The following is a 20,966-nucleotide window of genomic DNA, read 5'->3' as shown; positions in this document are numbered from 1 at the left end:
CCACTAATACCGGGTTCGATCATTGTATGTTGGCTTGGTCTTGAGCTCTCTAAGGCACAGGTTCTATACTCCTTTCTCTCAGGTGAGTGTTGAACTATCTCTCCATTGATGAACAACTTGGCTGGAAAACCATGAACAAGCACATAGGTTCAAAAATTGATTCACAGTACTCAGGCATAATGAATAATTTCCTAGCCTCTATTTCTCCGTCAACTTTTTGGCTAAATGATGCAGAGAAGATGAGAAAATTAACCAACAACAACAACAACGATAATGAATCTAAATCAACTTAATTGATGTCCCATAAATGACTTTCTGGTTTTACCCACTAGAAATCATATACCAAAGTGGAAGGCATATATTTAGTCCCCAAAAGTTTTGCATCTCACTGAAGTCCATAGATAGTGAACATACGACTTAGCATTTCCGAAATAAATTCAATAGAACTTTTAGGCCAAATCTGTTTTCCCTTGGATACATGATTCAAAACATTAAGCAACAGAATTTAAGATAATTTTTATCAACAAAACATTTCATATAAATTATTTATTAATGGTTTTAATTTCCTGTGTTTATTTGACGTATTTGAGTATGACCAGTGTTTATCCATGGTTCACTTTTCGGAGATACATTATATATATATCTTTTTGTTTGCACAAGAAAGAAAAACTAACTAGCTCTTTTGTCTCAGTCACCGGTGGAACACAATCAAGCACTACAATTAAAAGTGAATAAAGTTTAAGGATCATAAGATTTTGTTCAAAGGAGAGCCAAATAAACTAATTGTGTGTAACTTACATGTATATATCTCATTTCCATGGCGAACAACAAAGGAGTACTCTTTGTTGGATTCTCTGGTATGATCTTCGTAAAAATGAATTTGACACCTAGAATTAGAACAAGACATAGAAACACTTTTTTTTTAGATGAAACATATAAATAAAATCATGTAAGAACACATATTCAATCAATAACAAATAATCATGCAAGTATGTGATTTAAGGAACTCGAGAATCAATTCGGATTCGAGTGTTCATCCTTTTCTACTTCGATGTCAACTTATATCTTAATCTCGATTCAAGGTGCTCCAAACCTAGATAATCAAATGATAATCTCATATCAAAACTCATTCAAATTCATATCAATCTTCAAATGAGAAATCAACATGTAGTATCCCGGTTCCATTTTACAAGTGATTTTAAACATGTCAAAAAATGACATATAATTTTAGAAGTGTCAAAACATGTTTAAAAAGTCATTATTTGGTCAAAATAATTGAAAATCCAGATCCGAAACGTTCGAAAATGGTAGGGTAGGTCCCCGGGATCTCGGGGGTCCAAAACCAGTTCGGAAGCATGATAAACAATTCGGAGCTTCCGATCCTGCGATCAGAGCTTCCAATCTCGACCAAAAACAGGTGTCCAAGATGCTTGAACACGTAGCTGCATGCAGTAGATTGGAGCTTCCAATCGTGCGATCGGAACTTCCGATCGTAGCCATCCAAAACCTAGCCTGCACAAGATCAAAGCTTCCGATCAGGCAATCAGAGCTTCTGATCGTTGCCTATAAATAGGTCATCCGAGGCTCGTATTTTTCACACAATCACACCTCTCCTTGGCCCATTTTAGCTCAAATTAAGAGCTTTTGGGTACTTTTATTTTGAGTTGGAATAGGTAGTAGTTTTTCTATAGCAGACAGTGTTCACAGTAGTTGTCAGGCGGCGGAGCTCTGGCGAGGCGTCCAGGAGTCATAGCTAGGATATCCCCAGGCTTTGGAGCATGCGACATCAACGGGATAACGTCGGACGAATGTATGACTTTGGTTTTCTATAGGAAATAGGGAGTATGTTATAGTTTAATAAAGGTTTTTAGAGCTAGTAGGTGATGTTTGGCATGCTAGGTAATGCATGGTTGTTTATGTTGTAGTACTCCATGGTAGGCTTGGATCTAGATGGGAGTTTCTAGGATCTTTCTTAAAAAAGTACGGAAGTATTTATTGGAGATATCCAGATGAGTATGCATGTATTATGTGTTTGCATATATTCTGTGATTGCATGATTTATATGATATAACACGTCATGATTGCATGTTGCATTCATATGCATATTGAGCCTTTTACCTTATATGTAACCTGTATTGCGCTCACCCTACGAGTTTATGGATGGTTGGATACTTAAGCCTTGTTTCAGGTCACCATGATTGGTTGGACACTTGTACTAGTTTCAGATCACCATTATCCACTGGTTATATGATCTACCTCCTGATGCGACGACGCAGCGTGCTATATACAGTGGCGGCGGCGACACCATGATATCCATCCTTGTTAGATCTGCCGCAGGCTTGCACCATTGGCCATAAAAAATCTGAGAATCTTTCCCATGAACACAACCAAACAAGAAATAATGAATAAATTAAAAGATTTCGATTCACAAGCAGTCCAAATCATCACAAGACTTTACACTAATATTTCAAGGTAAAAAAAATTAGATACTAACCAAGATTTGAGTGGAAATTTGCAGAGGGTCGTGACTAGAAAAATTGAGCAGCTTGGTTGTGCAAGTACCGAGCTGAAGCCTCGCGATTCCAACAATAATCGAGATCTCCACGAACTAAGCAACCTTCTCCGGTGGACGTCGCACCATCTCCGATGACGTACGGCAGTGGCGAAGAAAAATCGAATGAAGAAGAGACGGAATCGGGCTGGGTGATTTTGGGGATTAGGTTTTCTTTCTTTTCTTTTTTGACGGTAGTACTTGGTTGAGTGGGTCGAAGGGGCGATGGGTAGAGCTAGGGCTTGGGCTTTTCTTTCTTTGTCTTTTTAATTTTTTTGGTTGAGACTTAACGTTATGTATGTGTGTATTAAAAAAAAAAGAAAGAAAAGACAACGATTTTTAAAACCGTTGTCGTAAACCCCAAAAAAAACTCGCACATAGACAACGGTAAATTAAAACCGTTGTCTTAGGTCATAAAAACCCGCTTATAGACAACGGTTTTAAAAAACCGTTGTCTTTGATACATATAAGACAACGGTTTTTTAAAAATTGTTGTCTTTTTTTATTAAAATACGTCCAACGACAACGGTTTTAGTAAAAACCGTTGTTAAATGTCAAAAGACAACGGTTTTTTGAAAAACCATTGTCTTTTAAGTGTTGTTGTTTTGCATTTTTCTTATAGTATATGCTAAGGTAAGACATCACTCACAACGTTGACAAAACAGCTGGGGCAAATGTAGATATCGAAGAAAAAGAAGACGTTGGGGCTATAAGACTGAATAAAAGCTTTTTAAATTTGGATTTTGTTGAATTTTGGTAGACGCAAAAAATATTTATAAAAAAACTCAGACATGAATCCTTCGTTTAAAATCGAATTCCTTATCAGATAATATATAGTTGTTACTAAGAAATGTTATCCGTGTGTTATCTGTTATAATTTTAATATATAACGCGTTTCAAATATTCCATGCTCGGTTTGTGATAGGTTCGATTAAAAATCGGCTTCATAGTTAATGTAGGACAATTAACGGACGTGGAAAAACAAGAAAGGTAATAAATTGTTTGTTTAAATAATATATAGTATTTATATGATTTATTTATATATACTGACACTCACATTTAATACCTTAATAAATCGTGTTTGAAGTTTTTAATGAAATTTATAAACGGAGATTATAAATTCATACAAATACTAAAATCAACTTCCCGACCAGAGAATTCAATTCAATTCAAGGAAAAAAACAGTCAAGATTTATCTCAAGTACTTATCGAATATCAACACCATTATCCCAAAATTTTCTACTAATTTTCAATTCGATAAAATGATTCCTCCTTCTTCGGAAACCAAAGCGGGAGAAGCAATATTAAATCCCTGGAAAAATCTCATATCTCATCTATCCAGTTTCATTTTCATGAAAGGCCTTGTAGCAATCTGCTTCTTCACTGCAGTCTCCATCTGTTGCTTCTCCGTGTTCCCCACCTGGAAACCACACCACGCCCCTTGCCCGGAATGCGATCGGATCATGATATACGAATCCATCATCAATGGCGGACACCAAGAGATCAAAACAAACATCTCCCACCTTCTCTTCGGCATCGGTGGCTCGGCCGCCACGTGGAGCACGCGCCGCCACTACTGTGAACTCTGGTGGAAGCCCGCCACTCACCGCGGCTTCGTCTGGCTCGACAAGAAACCCGCCGCCCGCGGGCCGTGGCCGGAAACTTCTCCTCCTCACAAAATCTCCGCCGACACGTCACGGTTCAAGTACACGTGCTCGTACGGAACCCGGTCCGCCGTGCGCATCGCGCGTATAATCAAAGAGAGCTTCGAGTTGGGGTCGGAGAACGTGAGGTGGTTCGTTATGGGAGACGATGACACCGTGTTCTTTACGGAGAATCTGTTGAATGTGTTGAATAAATACGATCACAATCAAATGTACTATATCGGTGGGAACTCGGAGAGCGTGGAGCAAGATGTGACTCATTCGTATACAATGGGGTACGGCGGCGGCGGGTTTGCCGTCAGCTACCCCTTGGCGGCGGCGCTGGTGAGGATCTTGGACGGATGCATTGATAGATACGCTGATTTTTACGGGTCTGATCAGAAGATTGGTGGCTGCATGAGTGAGATTGGGGTGCCATTAACCAAAGAACTTGGTTTCCATCAGGTAAATCTTTGACCCTTTTTTTTTGAATTACAGATTTTGTTTGAATTCCATCATAGTTTATGGAATTATCTTACCTTTTAATTTGTTTGCCTAATCTTATCTTTATTACTTTATATTTCATGCATCAAATCAAATGTGATTTTTTTTTTTTAAAAAAAAAAGCAAAATGTATAGCAAATATCATAGGACCAGCTTGCATGGTGTCACATATAATTTTTTTTAAAAAAAATCATGACATGGGAGTTTCAAATATTATTAACGAAGTTATCTCTTTTATGGAATTTAATTTAATCAACGCTCAAAATTAATATGAGTGAGATTCCGAAATCGAGACATTAATGTTAGTACTACTTTTCATGTTATTGTTAGTAGATGTTACGTAGCTAATTAATGGGGATGCTTTATTGTTATTTTTTCATACGGTCAAAGCACATTTGATACATTAGTTAGTTAATGTAATATAGTTCAATTTTCAAATGAAATGAACAAATCTAGTAATTTAGAACTATAATTAATTGTTGTAAAGAAAATAATCATTATAATGTGATTAATAACATTTCTATAATGCCCAAGGCTTCTAGCCTAAGTGGCATCAATCTTCCAAAAATGGGAGAGGTCTTGAGTTCAAGACCCTACAACCCCCAACCCCAATTAGGGATTGCCCGCCCCCGCATCAAACCCTTTCCGACGGGGAGGGTTCACAAGCGGGTCCAGGGTGGGTCTCGAGTTTGGCCAAACTCACTCACCAAAGTATTATATATATATAAATTTAAAATATTCATGTATATATATAAATATAAAATATATATGTAATATTAATAATATATAAATATATTATTATACTAAATAATTAATATTTTATCCATAATTTGAACGTGTAATATTATTGGATTGAAATGAATTTATTTTATTATGATATGTTTAGTATAAAAATAAATCATTATAATGTTTTTTTAGATAATAAATATTAATTAATTACAAGTTAATAAATTTAAACTTGTAAGAATAATTTTTTTTTGTCTTAAATATTATAAATCTATATTTAAAATTAAATTTATTGATATTTGTTAATTTTTTTATTTTAATAAATTTAAAATTATTTAATTTATGACGAATCCAATGGATCTAACCCGAATTGAATCCGCAGAGTTTGCGGGACAGGACGGGTCCAAAAGAAGGCAGGGCGGGTCCCGGGTTTTGCTAGACCCGCCCGTTGCCATCCCTACTACCCCCAATGTCAAAAAAAATAAATAAATAAATAAAAAATAACATTTCTATAATTTTGCAGATGGATATCAGGGGAAGCCCCTACGGCTTACTCTCGGCTCATCCGCTGGCACCTTTGGTAACCCTCCACCATCTAGACTACGTACAGCCTTTGTTTCAAGGTATGAATCGAGTCGACTCCGTCAAGAAACTCATGGATGGGTACAAATCCGACCCGACCCGAGCACTACAACATACCTTTGGCTATGACCAGGCACGAAACTGGTCCGTCTCGATCGCGTGGGGCTACAGCGTGCAGCTGTACCCGTTTTTGTTGACGGGGAAGGAGTTGAGCACCCCATTGCAGACATTTGTAACTTGGAGAAGTTGGAGCAAGGAGCCGTTTACGTTCGATACTCGAGTTTTGAAGTTGGGGCTGTGCGAGAGACCCATAATCTTTTATTTTGATGGGGTTGAAGAATTAGGAGATGGAAGTACACTGACTTGGTATAGGAGGTCGTCGAGTAGTTATCCCAAGAGACGATGTAACTGGGAGAACTATGTGGCGGCTCATTTGGTTAATGGTTTTAACGTGTCCGCGACGATTATGAATCCTCGCGAATGGAATAAGGTACTTTGCTTTTGACGTTGAGTTAGGTCCGGTTAATAATTATTAACGAAATCAGCCAAATTTGTTGTTTGATTATTGTTTTTGCTGGGCTGAAACAGGCGCCGCGAAGACAATGCACGGAAATAATGAATGGGGCGGATAAAGTAGACGGCACGATAGGAGTCAGAATTAGAGACTGTAGTGTATGGGAATCGGTAACGCCTCGATGAATTGAAATATTATGATCACGCATGGAATTTGATTTTAATTTAAGTTTCTGTTACTTGAATTCACTTGTACAGAGGGAGGAAACCATGTTAAATGAGGATTTGAAATCTAGATATCATTTTGGGGGTTTTTTTTTATATCAATATTTTAATTCCTTTTCCTTGTTCTGTTTCTTGACATGGCATATTATATCGTTTTGGTTATGATATGTAAAAAGCATTTACTCGAAACAATAATTTAACATATTTAACCTATGATGAAGGATCCCATTACGTAGTCAATTTCTTTTTACGATAGGAAACTGGTGGACGTTATTTTTTAATGTGTATTTTGGTAAATCTGCGGATTAACGCTATGTTATATCATATACGAAAATAAGATAAATCATAGTGGAAAAATTTTATACGACAAGATCATCTTAGATTGTCCTCATTAGTTAAATTGTTAGAGCTTCTTCAATCAGGCACCAAATTGGCGTAATACGCCAAATTGGCGCTTGAATTGGAGCTCCAACCCAGCGCTATTTTTGGCGCTGGGTTAGTGTATTGCTATAGTGTTGCACAAAATTTGGTGCAACACTGTAGCAACGCTATCCCTCTCCCCCTTTTTTTTTTTTGTTTTTTCTTTCTATTTTTTTATTATAATAAATATTAAGATTTTTTGTTAATAATTTAATTATATTATTATATAAAATTCTAATTATTTATTTTAAAATTTTAATTTATTCAATAATCAACTAAATTTACATTTTGATTTATTCAGATTATTTTTACGTGTGATTTTAATGTTTTTAATAGTTAATTATTTATATTCAATTAATTAAGAAGTTTAAGTATTTAAATAACGAAATTAAATTTTTGAATTTTAAAAAAATATCTCCTAAAATAGATTTAATTTAAAGTTTTAATTCATCAATATTTCTAATTAATATCTATATAGAAATTATTTTAGGTATTATTGATATTTTAATTATGGTGTTTAAAAATATTTTGTGGAATAAATTAGTTGTTGTGAATAAAATAATAGAAAATATTTCGAGAAATATTCTTTTTAGTGTAAAATTTAGAGTTAATGGGTTGGAAATGAGTTTTGAATTTGGTGCAAAAATTACACTATTTTGAAGTTAGTGTGACACCAAGATAGCGTAATGGGTTGGAGATGGCCTTAGGCCAAAAAATGGCTAACCCAGCTTACTTAACTATACTATTATATAAAAGTTGAGCACACTAGAATAACTATTTTGAGGTGGATATCGAACCAAAATATCGACTTTTTGGGATATCGTATCGAAATTTTTTCGATATATAATCATTTTTTGGTATATCGAATTTTTTTCGGTATCTATACGGTATGGGTATGGATTTTTTCTATACAAAAAATTTGAAATTTTGATATGTATGAATTTTTTTAATACTAATATTTTTTATATGGTATACCGAAAACTCACACCTATTTGAGGATACCAAATTTATTTATGTCACAATTACCATTTTCCTATCAACTACCCACTAAATTTCTTCCACACCTCCATATTTTACTTTTAAAAAAATATATAAATATAAAAACTTCTCTTTTGCACACACTTATTTTCTCTGATTTTAAATAATGAGAGGGATCCAAAGTGGGCAGAACCGATTGACTTATGCTGATTGTGTCCGTCATAATTTTTTCTCACTATATATGACATGAGCTACCTATTTAATTTTATACAAAGGGAAATATTTACTTTTTTAAAAAAATTAAAATAAAACTACAATAGTAAAAATCAAATAAATGAATTTTAAAAAAATCAAATATATAATTAAATAAATGAAGAAACTACAGAATTGTGACTTTAACAATTAAACGTGTGTTTGGTAGACAAGATTTGGAAGAGATTTGTTGGGATTTAGATTTGCAAATATTGTTTCGTTGTTTGGAAAAATAAAATTTTAAAACGAGATTGATATTTGATGAGATTTCATGGGATTTCATTTAATTAAGTGAAATCCTTACAAAATTGATCGGATTTCATGGGATTTGAGTTTATAAAAACATTAAAATTATTTCTAATAATAAATTTATAAATTTTAGTTATAAATTTAAGTTTTCATAACCTTTTTTTTAAAAAAATATCATTTTCCTAAAATTTATGTTAGTAAATTCCAATATGTATTTTAATTTTTTTTCCAAACACCAAAATATAATTTGAATTCCATGAATTCCAATTCCAAATTCTAAATTAGCTTTTAAAGTATATTTATTTTAAAAAACATGGTGTTGGAATTTGGATAAATGTCAAAATTAGTACTATATTTTTAAAAAAATAAATATACTTAGAAGTAAAAGTCCAAAAACTAAAAAATTAACTTCTAAAAAATTATTTTTAAGTGATTTTTATAATCAAGCACTAAAAAAATTTGTTTTTTTTAATCATGCTTTCTCCACTCAACAAGGCTCCAATTGACAAGTACACGAGACACAACGGCTACATGCCTGCACCATTAACACTTCCATTGTATTCTCCATCATTTATGCATAAATCATTTGATTATGTTCGATAATCCAATATGATAACGTTAAAATCCAATAATTCCTTTGATGTGATGGTCATCCACTCTGACTCCTCACTCTTCCCCATTTCAATGCTCCTTTTTCTTCTCTAGCAAAATCCCTTGAACAATCTAAGCGTTCAGGCTTTTGTTCAAGAAATACAGTGATACATTTTCTACTTGTGGGATTCAAGAACATGGGTTGGTTACCGGGTATTGGCTATATAACGGGAGGCGGTGGGCATAGTTTCTGCACGGAGAGTAAGAATAAATCATGTCATTTGGGAATCCTAGCCTTCGAAGCGGCCAAAATCATGTCAAGATTAGTATCCCTTTACAGATCCCTCTCCAATGAAGAGATTTTCAAGTTGAGAGAAGAGATTTTAAAATCTCAAGGAGTTGTGTTTCTGAATTCTAGAGATGAAAAGTTTCTCTTGAGCCTCGCCTGCAAGGAAATGCTCGAAGATCTTGATCGTGCCGCAGCCACCGTTTCTCGTCTTGGAAAGAAATGCAGTGATTTTGGGCTTAATCGGTTTGATCTGGCGTATGTGAATTTGAAACTTGGGATCGTTGATTATCGAAAATTGAAGTATGGGTCTAGATTGAATGAGAAAAGGCTGCGAAAAATGCAGAGATTAATCTCAGCCACCTCGCGTCTGCACGCGGCATTGGAGGCTTTGACAGAGTTGGAACAGCTTACTCAACAGAAGACGAGGCAAGGGAAGAACAAAAAGATTCATTTGATGAAGTCAAATTTCGATCCTTTTACTGCAAAACTCATGAATCAGCGCAAAATGGTTCACCATTTCCGGGGAATTTCGCTTTGGTGCAAGACGTTTGATAAAAGTGTTGGCCTAATGGCAAGAATTGTGTGCGTTGTATATGTAAGAATCTGTGCCATATTCGGTCAGTATGTTCCAAATCTGACCTCTTTTTCGTTCCAAAACATGGGTTGTTTCAAGAATCAAACAGATATGCCCATGATCGAACCAGTCAAGGAACAGTTTACATCCCATTCGGGACCTATTACAATGTCTTCAAAGGCTACTCTTGTTAGGTTTCACAGCCAAAAGACGAACCTTTTCTTCAATGAGAAAGATGATAGAGTTCTATCTATTGAAACTTTTCTGAAAAAGAGTTTATTCCACTCTGCAGGACCTCTGACTCTAGGTGGTTCGGGGCTCGCACTGCGTTATGCCAATGTGATTCTATTAGCAGAAAAGTATCTGGATCCAACTGAATCCATCGATCATATTGATCGTGAATCGTTATACCAAATGCTGCCTGAAAATCTGAAAGTTCTTGTCAGGACAAAGCTTAGCAAGAACATGAAATGTGCAGAGGACGATTTTTTGCTGGCCATTGGATGGAGGGAGGCTATGACTGAGATGTTGGGTTGGCTTGCACCTGTTGCTCGCGACACGGTGAAGTGGCAGATGGAGAGGAGTTTTGAGAAGATGAAGTTCCATTCGAAACCTAGTGTTCTTTTGTTGCAGACGTTGCATTTTTCAGATAAAGAGAAGACAGAAGCCGCCATTGCGGAGCTCTTGGTCGGGTTGAGTTGTGTATATAGGCATGAAAATCGACAGATATATGTATGATTGATTTTGTTTGTGATTGGATTTTGCGGAATGCGGTTGAGTTGTGGACTGTCATCGGATGGAAACCTCGATATTGGTCATTTAGGAGAAGAAATTTAAGTGTGAAGTTGATTATAAGAATTCTACTCATTTTTTGCATTCATTCTGGTTCATGACACCTTTGTTTCTTTTTTATAAACTTTGTTTTGGTGCGAGTAATAAGACGTTGAATGATTAATCAGTTGAATATTCCAGTGTTAGCCGCAAATCTTGAATTTGTGCACGTCCTTTTGGTTGGTATCAAACAGTGCATACATTCGAATATCTGAATCTTTTTGGACACCTTAAAATACCTTATCTCAGAGCAACACCTGCCATGTGATTCCAAGATTTATGATCGCTATTAAATGTATCCTAATTGCTTATGATATATACTTTAGATTATAAAATTTTACGCCTAAACTAAATATAATCGTGTGAGTTACATCTTTCAGCTTATTTATCCCATGAGCTGGCCCAAACTCTATCAAATTCGACACGGCATATGCCGATAAATGGATTGAGCCTAGCTGTGCATTGCATCGTATGAAAAAATAATGTGATTCCCGTTATAACTATTAGATCTACCTTAGCATCAAAGCAACGTGAGCTTGCGTTGGAGTATTATTATTATTATTATTGTGGTAAGGTGGGCATCCAATCCAATTGGCGTTGGGCTTTCTTAATATGTCATTTCGAAATGTAAAATGACAAAAGAATATGGCTCACCTACAATTTGTCCCTTTGTGCTCAGCATCAAAACCTTGACGATGAAATATGTCATCAATATTGACCATGTTCACAATATGATAAATTTGTCATTCCACGCAGATAAAATACTCAAGTTTGCTCTTTAGAAACCCATCGTATGTATTTACAACAGTATCCGGTGTGATTACTGATTGTATAAATATATTTTTTGAATGGGTGTGATTATATATAATATAGCATAAGTAATTGTACCAAAATTATACGAATAATTAGTTAGAACTATAAATGATTTATGTTACGGTAAGAAAAATAGAAATCCAAGACCTTTTAATGGCTGCTTTATGTAGTCCAATCACATCAACTTTAATAATTAAAAAAAATGAAATACCTAATATCTGACATTATTATATATTGAATTAAATAAGTAATCCCACCTATACACTATTATTATTTCACCCCAGTTAAAAGAACAATTCCTGGCCAACTTCAGACATCTAATTTTGCAAGAAAAAGAAAAAATCAGAGCTTTGAATGATTCTTCAATCTGCGATGGCAGTTTTCTTCATTGCCCTCTTCTCTTTCACTTTCTTCTCGATCCAAGCTGAATCTCAGGGGGTTGATTTCACATACACAGGATTCAGTGATCCAAAATCCAACATAAGCTTAAATGGGGTGGCGCTGATAGATGAAAATGGCATCCTTCAACTAACCAACGAGAGCTCCAGATTCAAAGGCCACGCCTTCTTCCCCACTCAGCTCCAGCTCAAGAACTCGACCACCGGCGCCGTCTTCTCTTTCTCCACCTGTTTTGCCTTTGCGATTCATCCCGAGTACCCAAAACTCGGCGGCCATGGCATGGCTTTCACGATTTCACCTTCCAAAGAATTGAACTCTTCTCTCCCGAGCCAGTATCTTGGCCTGATGAATTCCAGCGATGTTGGCAACTCATCTAACCATATCTTTGCGATTGAGTTCGACACGGTTCAAGATTTTGAGTTCGGGGACATTAATGATAACCACGTTGGGATCGATATCAACAGCATGGTGTCCAATGCGTCTGCTGCTGCTGCTTATTTTGGTGATGATTCGGTCAAAAATAGTCTTAATCTCAAGGGTGGGGATCCTATTCTTGCGTGGGTCGAGTATGATTCGATCACAAATTTTGTTAATGTTACTCTCTCGCCTTCTTCGGTAAAACCTCAAATTCCTCTCTTGTCTATGCAAATTGATCTTTCTCAGGTTCTTGAAGAAAATATGTATGTGGGATTCTCTGCTTCGACTGGCTTGCTTGCAAGTTCACATTATATCTTGGGTTGGAGCTTTTCCATGAATGGACAAGCAAAATCATTGGATTTAGGCTCTCTCCCTTCACTTCCCGCACCCAAGAAAAAACCCATTGCCCTGATTGCAAGCCTTTCCGTGGTCGGATCTGTGGTTTTGATATTGGCTTCAATCTTGCTTGCTGTTTTCTTGTTTAAAAAAATTAAGAATGCTGAGGTTATAGAATCATGGGAGCTTGAAATTGGCCCTCACCGGTACAAGTACCAAGAACTCAAGAAGGCCACAAGAGGTTTCAAGGACAGTGAGCTACTCGGGTCTGGAGGATTCGGCAGAGTTTATAGAGGGACTCTGCATCATCCGAAAACCGAAGTTGCTGTAAAGCGTATCTCGCATGAATCTAAACAAGGTGTGCGTGAATTCGTGTCTGAAATTTCCAGCATCGGCAGGCTCCGCCATAGGAATTTGGTTCAGCTTCTCGGGTGGTGCAGATGCGGCGGTGATCTTCTTTTAGTCTATGAGTTTATGCCGAATGGAAGCTTGGATAAGTGGTTGTTTGATGAGCCAAAATATGTGCTTAGTTGGAATCAAAGATTCAAGATTATCAAAGGTGTTGCATCTGGTTTACTGTACTTGCATGAAGGATATGAACAGATCGTCTTACACAGGGATGTTAAGGCTAGTAATGTGTTACTTGACTGTGACATGAATGGGAAACTCGGAGATTTCGGACTGGCAAAATTATACGATCACGGGTCGAACCCCAGCACGACAAGAGTGGTGGGCACATTGGGTTACCTTGCACCAGAACTTTCAAGAACCGGGAAAGCTACCACAAGTTCTGATGTATTTGCATTTGGGGCTTTATTACTCGAAGTCGTGTGTGGGCGTAGGCCAATAGAGTCGAAATCTGATCCCGAAGATCTAGTCTTGGTGGACTACGTTTGGAAGAAATGGAAAGAAGGGGGAGTTCTTGATGTGGTTGATCAACAAATGAAGGGCGATTTCGATGAGAATGAGGTGTTGATGGTACTTAAGTTGGGACTGATGTGTTCAAGTAACGAACCTATGGAACGACCCAGTATGAGACAGGTTCTGAGTTACATGGAACATGAGATTGAAATGCCAGAGATTGTGAAGGTACCGGGGAGTGGTAGTGACTTTGATGGCGGATTCGAAAACTATTTGCACTCGTATGCATCTTCTTCGTTCGACAAGACAACTAGTTCTTTTGGAGGTTTGGCTAGCGGAGATGCGGATAAGAGTTCTACATCCATAGTTACATCTATTTCCACTTCGCCTTTTCTACATGTCCATAGTTTAAGGGAAGCTAGGTAGCATATTCGTTGTTGCCTCAAATTGATGTAGTCCCTACAAATCTATTGTATTTTAGATGGTAACAAAAACATCATGTAATCCATCCAACTCATGAATTAATTCTGGTTTTCGAAGTCGATTATTCTAATGAACTAAAATATGTCTCCTATATTGCTTACCTAAAAGATTTGTATCTGTTAGAGCAAGCATTCAATGAAAGCACGTGGAGTCGGAAGGAATTGTCAAAGCATTCACACATGGTGGGATAAAATAGAAGCTTCTGTTGAAAGAATGAAAAATCAAGAAAGCAAAGTGATGGTGGTCAACCAGCTATTGACTTGTGTCATCCCATTACCAGCCTTCTATTTTGTTAAATGGAGTACACTTTTTGAAAAATTAAGAAAGCAAATGAAGTGGTTTGACAATAGAGCCACCTGAAAGTAGTGAGATTAACATATACAAATCAATAGTGATTTTATATTCTAAAGGCGAGTTCCATTAACTTGAGTCATCATAGCTCATCCCAAACTAAATATATAAACCACCATTTAGTGCGAATGATCCCTTCTCATCCAACGTTTGACTATCTATAATGATTTAAGTTATATATCCTTTTTGTTATCAAGATCTTACAATTTATAGAATCATCAGTGTACATTGTTTATTTATCATATTCCACAAACTAAATGGGGAGTCACTACCCTGTTTCTGGCCAATACAGTAAGGCTTAACTAGACTACATAAACTCCTATGAAAGCCGTCTCACAGCATCTCGACTTTAATTTCTATGTCAAAAGTATTAATTTTACTAAATATAGACCGGATCAACTCATGATATAATAAGAAATGTTTTGTGATATAACAAATATGATGATATATTCGGGCTCATAGTCATAACATTAAAAAGTTCAAGGCAGAAAACAACAACGTTACGGAAGTGCATCAGTACATGTAATTTGATATGAATTTAACCAATCCTTGGCGGACTACACACTTTCCCAGAGGAATCCACGAAGATCCGGACCCGATCCGTTCGGTAATCCATGGTGATAAACGAATCGGATGGAACCACATGAATACGGATTCCTTCCCCCATCTCTTCCTTAATCTTCCTCTCTGCTTCATCTGCTGTTAATCCCACCACTTCATCCCATGATGTTTTCCCACGTACATGACTTCCTCGTTCTACTGATCATATTAAGGCAAGATTAAAAAATATATAATATTTAAAAAAAAACCCAAATTATAAATTACGGATCTTGAACAGGGCAACCAAGAAAATTGGATACCTGGTGGAAGTGGCGGGTCGATGGATGGTTCGTCGGAGACATATTCGGGCCGGGTTTCTTTTTCAGCCATTTATGGAGGTCAAGGTATGAATGATTGCCATGAAAATTATGGCCATTTTATATTGATGATGACCGGCTGCAACATGGTGGGGATCCAGAATGACTCTTGGGACAAATCAAAACAAAAATGTTATCTTTTATTTTATTATCCTTTTACTTTTAAAATGTCGATCCAGCTCCTTTTGGCATTTGGCGTGGATCAAGGATCCTATTCTTGGATCGATCGAGATACGGGTACTTGGCATTTGCCATGGGTTTTGTTTTCATTATGATATTTTGGTAGTATTTAATTTAATTTTTAATGATAATAATAATATTGATGGCAAAACATAGATATTTTTTGCCTACAATCAACATTTGGCAACTTCGAGTCAGCGTGAAGTAGACCACCGTAACATAATATTATGTGAATTGTGCTAATTAAATATTGAACGCGAGATTAGATTATACTTTAATGTTAAATCTAAGAGTTTAAAAAATATATAGATTTCACGTAATCAAAATAAAATTGATCTCTTGGATACAATGTAAAGATATTACACTTCACAAATACGTAAACGAACTCATCGTTTTTTGTTTTTTGGCAATCTCTTTCTATTTATAAAGTTTAAGGTTAAAATAATATATGTTAACTATTCGAATCGTTTTTTATGTTTAATATCTTTTAGAGTTAAATAGAGTAATTGATATTATTATATTAAATATTATATAAAAAGAATCAAAATATAGTGAGAGAAAGGCTAATTAGTAAATTAATTGAAAATAAGGATGTTAAATATATTTTTAGGTGCTCATACGGTCATACCCATGTTTTCCTTTGGGCCTAGAAACAATATTGGACTTGAGGATAATTAAATTTATTGGGCCACAAACGGGTCAAACTTGTAGGCTTATGTTACATTGGCCCAAAGTTTGACGATATATCACGGAATCCAGGTGTACTTTAGGCTTAATATTGGGAAAAAAAATGCCAAAAAATCCAAATAATTTCAATTTGGTTTTTATGTCATCCATTTCAATAAAATGACGTTATTTCTAACATAAATTTCTAAAAGAGACTGGTTTTCAGATTATTCGTGCATACAATGAATTTGGTGCTTGTGAAAGTTAAATTTTAACATGTACATGTATTGTCTTAATAGTATATCTAACGACTAACAGTAAAGATTTATAAATACACGTAAGTTTACTATTATATGTACATGCAAAAACCAAATAGTTATATTATACAAACAAGAATATTATTTGGTACAAATAAAAATGAATAGTGATGTGTATAAAAAACGATATAATAATATGCTTTGTGAAAATTTTATTTGGTATATTTTTTTATGACGTAAGAATCTGCAGTTGTTACTTTTTTGGTGTACACGGAGTAAACTGGACTAATGCATAAATTTTATTTGCTATTGACAATTTGAACGGTGGTGTATCAAATATCAACGCGGAAAAAACACCACAATATATGTAATTTTCATCGTACATCAGCGATAAACATGTATGTTAATGATATCAAGCCAGCGTTGTACAATCCTTTCGGAATTTAATTAATTTCCAATATAAATGATCGATCAGCTCAACAACGTGAACATTATTTCATTGACAATTCGTCTCCATTGCCTCGGCTAGCTAATTGAACCCAATTCTCCGTGCATTCATCCATAGTTAATATGGAGTTGGTTATATATTGTCATCACATCCACTGATATGTCGATGCTACCCCATTCGAGCATTACGCGAGATGTTCAAACATCTCGCTGTAAAATAAGAAGAGTCGTCGGATCTAACATATGAACAGTGCCCATATGCTAGCATCGACAGAACCCACGTCCACATGGTTAGATAAATTTTGGAGACACAGACGGACATTTATCAATCATATATTGTCTATTAATCTTTCAAAAGACTTTATATCTGTCTATTAATAAATATGCACTCTTATGTATATACACTTCGAGTGTTCTCCTAAAAATACCATTTGTGGGTCCGCATATGTTTTATGTCGCCAGACTCGTGCTTTTGGCTTTGTCCAAGTCCAGGACTGAGAACTCCTCAGTAAGTAATTTCAAATTGGCGGCCCTTTCGAGACAGCTGTTGAACGAGAATACAATGTAATATTTGGTTCTTTTTTTGCAATTTTTCATGATAAAATGCAATAAAATCTTGTGAAGATTTGTTACATTTAGCCATGTCTGAGATGAAATTTGGAGCTCTGTTTCTGTTACCTCTAATGATGGCCTTAACAGCTTCCGAGCCTTCTTTCACCTGCAACGGATTCAGATCCTGGATGGTGTAGCAGAAATCATGCCAGATGCATTGTTAAGGCTCTCAAATGTCACCAAACAGAAAACAGGCCACGCCTTTTATCCCAACCCCTTTCATTTCAAGAACTCGGACAATGGTTCGGTTTTTTTTCTTTTTCCACCAACTTTGTGTTTGCCATAGTCCCTCAGTACCAGCCTGTGGGCGGTCACGACATGGCTTTCGTGATTGCCCCGACAAGAGGTCTCCTCGGATCTCTTCCCAGCACGTATCTCGGGCTTTTCGATGAATCAAACAACGGAGACCCTTCGAATAATGTCTTTGCAATCGAGCTGGATATGCTCAAGAGTTCTGAGTTCAATGATATAGATGATAATCATGGTGGCATAAATATTAATTCACTGGTCTCTGTGACAGCGCATCCTGCAGGAAATTACGAGGATCAAACCGGTTTGTTTGAGAATTTGACACTGAATAATGACCACAAAATGCAAGTTTGGATTGAATATGATGGCTTTTCTCAACAAGTTAATGTGACACTGGCTCCAGTAGATGTGAAAAGGCCAAGTTATCCTCTCGTGTCTTTGACGACCGATCTTTCTCCTGTTATAAACCAGGTCATGTACGTTGGCTTTTCGGCAACGCCTTTGTTCGCGTCCCATTATGTGCTCGGATGGAGTTTCAGCATCAACGCCCCCGCGCAGCCATTGGATCTCTCTCAACTCCCTGAGCTCCGAGAGTCGGGCCCAAGAAGAAACCGAGGATTTTGACAGTCGGGTTGCCTATGATTTCTGAAGTCTTTTTGTTGGGAATCTTGAGTGCAGTGTATTATGTTAAAAGGAAGCTGAAGTTTGCCGAGGTTCTTGAAGATTGGGAACTTGACTTCACACCCCAAAGATTCAGGTACAAAGATTTGTACATGGCCACAAAAGAGGTTCAAAGAGAAAGAGCTATTAGGAACTCGAGGATTCAACAAAGTTTACCGGGGCTTGATGCCTAGATCAAGCATTGAAATTGCAGTGAAGAGGGTGTGTCATGAGTCCAGGCAAGGAATGAGAGAATTTGTGGTAGAAATTTCGAGCATAGGGCATCTTTGCCACCGTAATCTAGTCCCTCTTTTGGGCTATTGCAGGCGTAAAGGCGAGTTACTGCTGGTCTACGAATACATGCCTAATGGGAGTCTAGATAAGTTCATTCATGACCAACCAAAATTGACTCTTGATCGGGATCAGAAAATTTGGGTCATCAAAGGCGTTGCATCGGGGCTACTGTACTTGCACGAAGAATGGGAGCAAGTAGTGATTCATAGAGATATAAAGGCTAGTAATATCTTGTTAGAAAACAAATTAAACCCAAGATTAGGTGATTTCGGTCTGGCAAGATTGTATGATCATGGAAAAGATCCACAAACAACTCATGTCGTGGGTACTCATGGCATAACACATATTGTCTATGCGGACGACCTGTTGCTATTCTCTAGAGGTGATGTGATGAGCATTGAGGCGGTTTTTGAGCATTTGAGTTGGTCTAGTGATATGTCTGGAGTAAAGATCAACTTGTTGAAGTCGAATGTGTTCATGGCCGGTGTGTGTATGGAGGATAAAAGTGCTATCTTGGAGTTGTTGGGATTCAAGGAAGGGGTGATACCATTTAGATATCTTGGTATTCCGATCTCTTCGGCTAGACTCCGCACATCCGACTATAGCTTACTTGTGGATGTCATTGGAGAGAGGGTGTCGAGATGGCCGAAGCATTCTTTATCATATGCGGGAAATATTGAATTGGTGAGGTCCGTTCTACAATGGGTGGAGTGCTTTTGGATATCTATATTGTCTTTACCATCCAACATTATTGATAACATCTATGATATTTGCTGGAACTTTATTTGGAATGTCAAGCACCCACCGATTGCTTGGAGGGAGGTTTGTAAACCGGTAGAAAATGGGGGATTGGGGTTGAAAGATTTATCGGCTTCAAACAAGGCATTTCTTGCTAAAACTCTTTGGAAGATACACATGAGAAAGGATGTCTTGCAGATAAAATGGGTGAATCATAAATACCGATCATTTGGGGAAGTGTGACATTGGAGATGACATAAAGAGAAGTCACTGTTGATTAAAAAAAAATGCATGTGATGTGTATACGAGACTTATTGGTGGAGAGGCTTGGATCGATTGAGCTTACGAGCCGTGAGTTGGAGGTTTGGTTTAGGGGCGATAGTGACTTGAAGAGAGCTTATGGATTATTCTTGGGTACTAGAGGTGTTTGGCTGTGGAAGCCTATTGTTTGGAAATCTTGTATCTTACCTTAGCATAGAGTTATCTTGTGGCTCTTTGCTCATGAGAAGTTGCTTACGAAAGATAGACTTGGATTTGTGGAGGAAAAAAGATGTGGATTATGTAAGTGTTAGGAATCAATCCGAAATTCGGTTATCGAGAATTCACCAAGCAAAACGAAACACACAGATAAGAACAATAATCCCAGAAACAGATAAAACCAACGCACACAGATCAAACTCAAACACTCACGTGAAAGCAATAAACAACGCAAGTATTTACGTGGTTCGGCAATGAATTTGCCTGCGTCCACGGGAGAGCAACACAACACTTTTATTAATCACCAACAGAACAACCCAAGCTCAAGAACAGAGCTTATTACAGAGATGGACTCAGACAAACTATCAAGCTAGATACAGACACGATTCAAGCTATTGATACTTGAATCTTCCCGTCACAATCCACGCTTAGTTTTCTCCTCCGAAATCTCTCCTTCTTATCTCTCGATATATTCTGAAGAATTTTGATTTTCTGTTATTCTCGTTGCGGCCAGCTTCCATCTGCTTATATAGGGAATTAGACCGACTTTCATCTTGGGCTTTAGGTCAACAGTAACTTACGACCCAAATATAAAGTCAACCTGGTCCAGCCCGATAAGCCTTCATTCATCAATCTGATCTGCCCTCGTATTTCGATCTGCATCGATCTGCCTGCAAGCGTATAGCTCCTCGGACACTTCATCTGTCTTCTAACCAAGTCACAATACTCGAGCAATCTATCTGCATGAACTCATCCGAAGACTCATCTGACCATCACATCGATCTGATCCCAGTATACGATCTGGGCCATGAACTCATCTGAACACCGAGCTCATCTGATCTGTACTATTCGATCCGATCTCTTCTCTATTCCTATTCAAT

At 36.8% G+C, this 20,966-nt stretch overlaps 4 protein-coding genes across 4 annotated transcripts; all 4 read left to right on the top strand.

Annotated features, from left to right (window-relative positions):
* Positions 1–3,816: 3,816 nt before the first annotated feature.
* Positions 3,817–6,863, top strand: LOC140890450 (uncharacterized). Its single transcript, XM_073298233.1, has 3 exons — positions 3,817–4,659; positions 5,948–6,496; positions 6,595–6,863. Exons 1-3 carry the CDS (start codon positions 3,904–3,906, stop codon positions 6,703–6,705), a joined length of 1,416 nt encoding a protein of 471 aa, XP_073154334.1. The 5' UTR covers positions 3,817–3,903; the 3' UTR covers positions 6,706–6,863.
* Positions 6,864–9,431: 2,568 nt separating this feature from the next.
* Positions 9,432–10,835, top strand: LOC140888218 (protein PSK SIMULATOR 3-like). The gene has a single exon (XM_073295908.1). The coding sequence runs from the start codon at positions 9,432–9,434 to the stop codon at positions 10,833–10,835; it is 1,404 nt and encodes a 467-aa protein (XP_073152009.1).
* A 1,203-nt stretch (positions 10,836–12,038) lies between these two features.
* Positions 12,039–14,309, top strand: LOC140890449 (L-type lectin-domain containing receptor kinase S.4). The gene has a single exon (XM_073298232.1). The coding sequence runs from the start codon at positions 12,096–12,098 to the stop codon at positions 14,178–14,180; it is 2,085 nt and encodes a 694-aa protein (XP_073154333.1). The 5' UTR covers positions 12,039–12,095; the 3' UTR covers positions 14,181–14,309.
* Positions 14,310–17,500: 3,191 nt separating this feature from the next.
* On the top strand, positions 17,501–19,851 carry LOC140888216 (L-type lectin-domain containing receptor kinase IV.1-like). Its single transcript, XM_073295907.1, is given in 5 exon segments — positions 17,501–17,619; positions 17,755–17,917; positions 17,920–18,499; positions 18,502–18,698; positions 18,700–19,851. Coding segments are annotated over 5 exon segments (2,211 nt in total).
* The last annotated feature ends 1,115 nt before the right edge of the window (positions 19,852–20,966 follow it).

Source organism: Henckelia pumila, chromosome 3, assembly GCF_033568475.1.
Source record: "Henckelia pumila isolate YLH828 chromosome 3, ASM3356847v2, whole genome shotgun sequence".
NCBI lineage: Eukaryota > Viridiplantae > Streptophyta > Magnoliopsida > Lamiales > Gesneriaceae > Henckelia > Henckelia pumila.
This window is presented reverse-complemented; position numbering and strand designations above follow the sequence as displayed.

Coding starts and splice junctions, on each gene's coding strand:
- LOC140890450 (XM_073298233.1), top strand. CDS start 3,904: ATGAAAGGCCTTGTAGCAATCTGCTTCTTCACTGCAGTCTCCATCTGT. Junction 4,660..5,947: donor AAGAACTTGGTTTCCATCAG/GTAAATCTTTGA, acceptor ATAATTTTGCAG/ATGGATATCAGGGGAAGCCC. Junction 6,497..6,594: donor ATCCTCGCGAATGGAATAAG/GTACTTTGCTTT, acceptor GGGCTGAAACAG/GCGCCGCGAAGACAATGCAC.
- LOC140888218 (XM_073295908.1), top strand. CDS start 9,432: ATGGGTTGGTTACCGGGTATTGGCTATATAACGGGAGGCGGTGGGCAT.
- LOC140890449 (XM_073298232.1), top strand. CDS start 12,096: ATGATTCTTCAATCTGCGATGGCAGTTTTCTTCATTGCCCTCTTCTCT.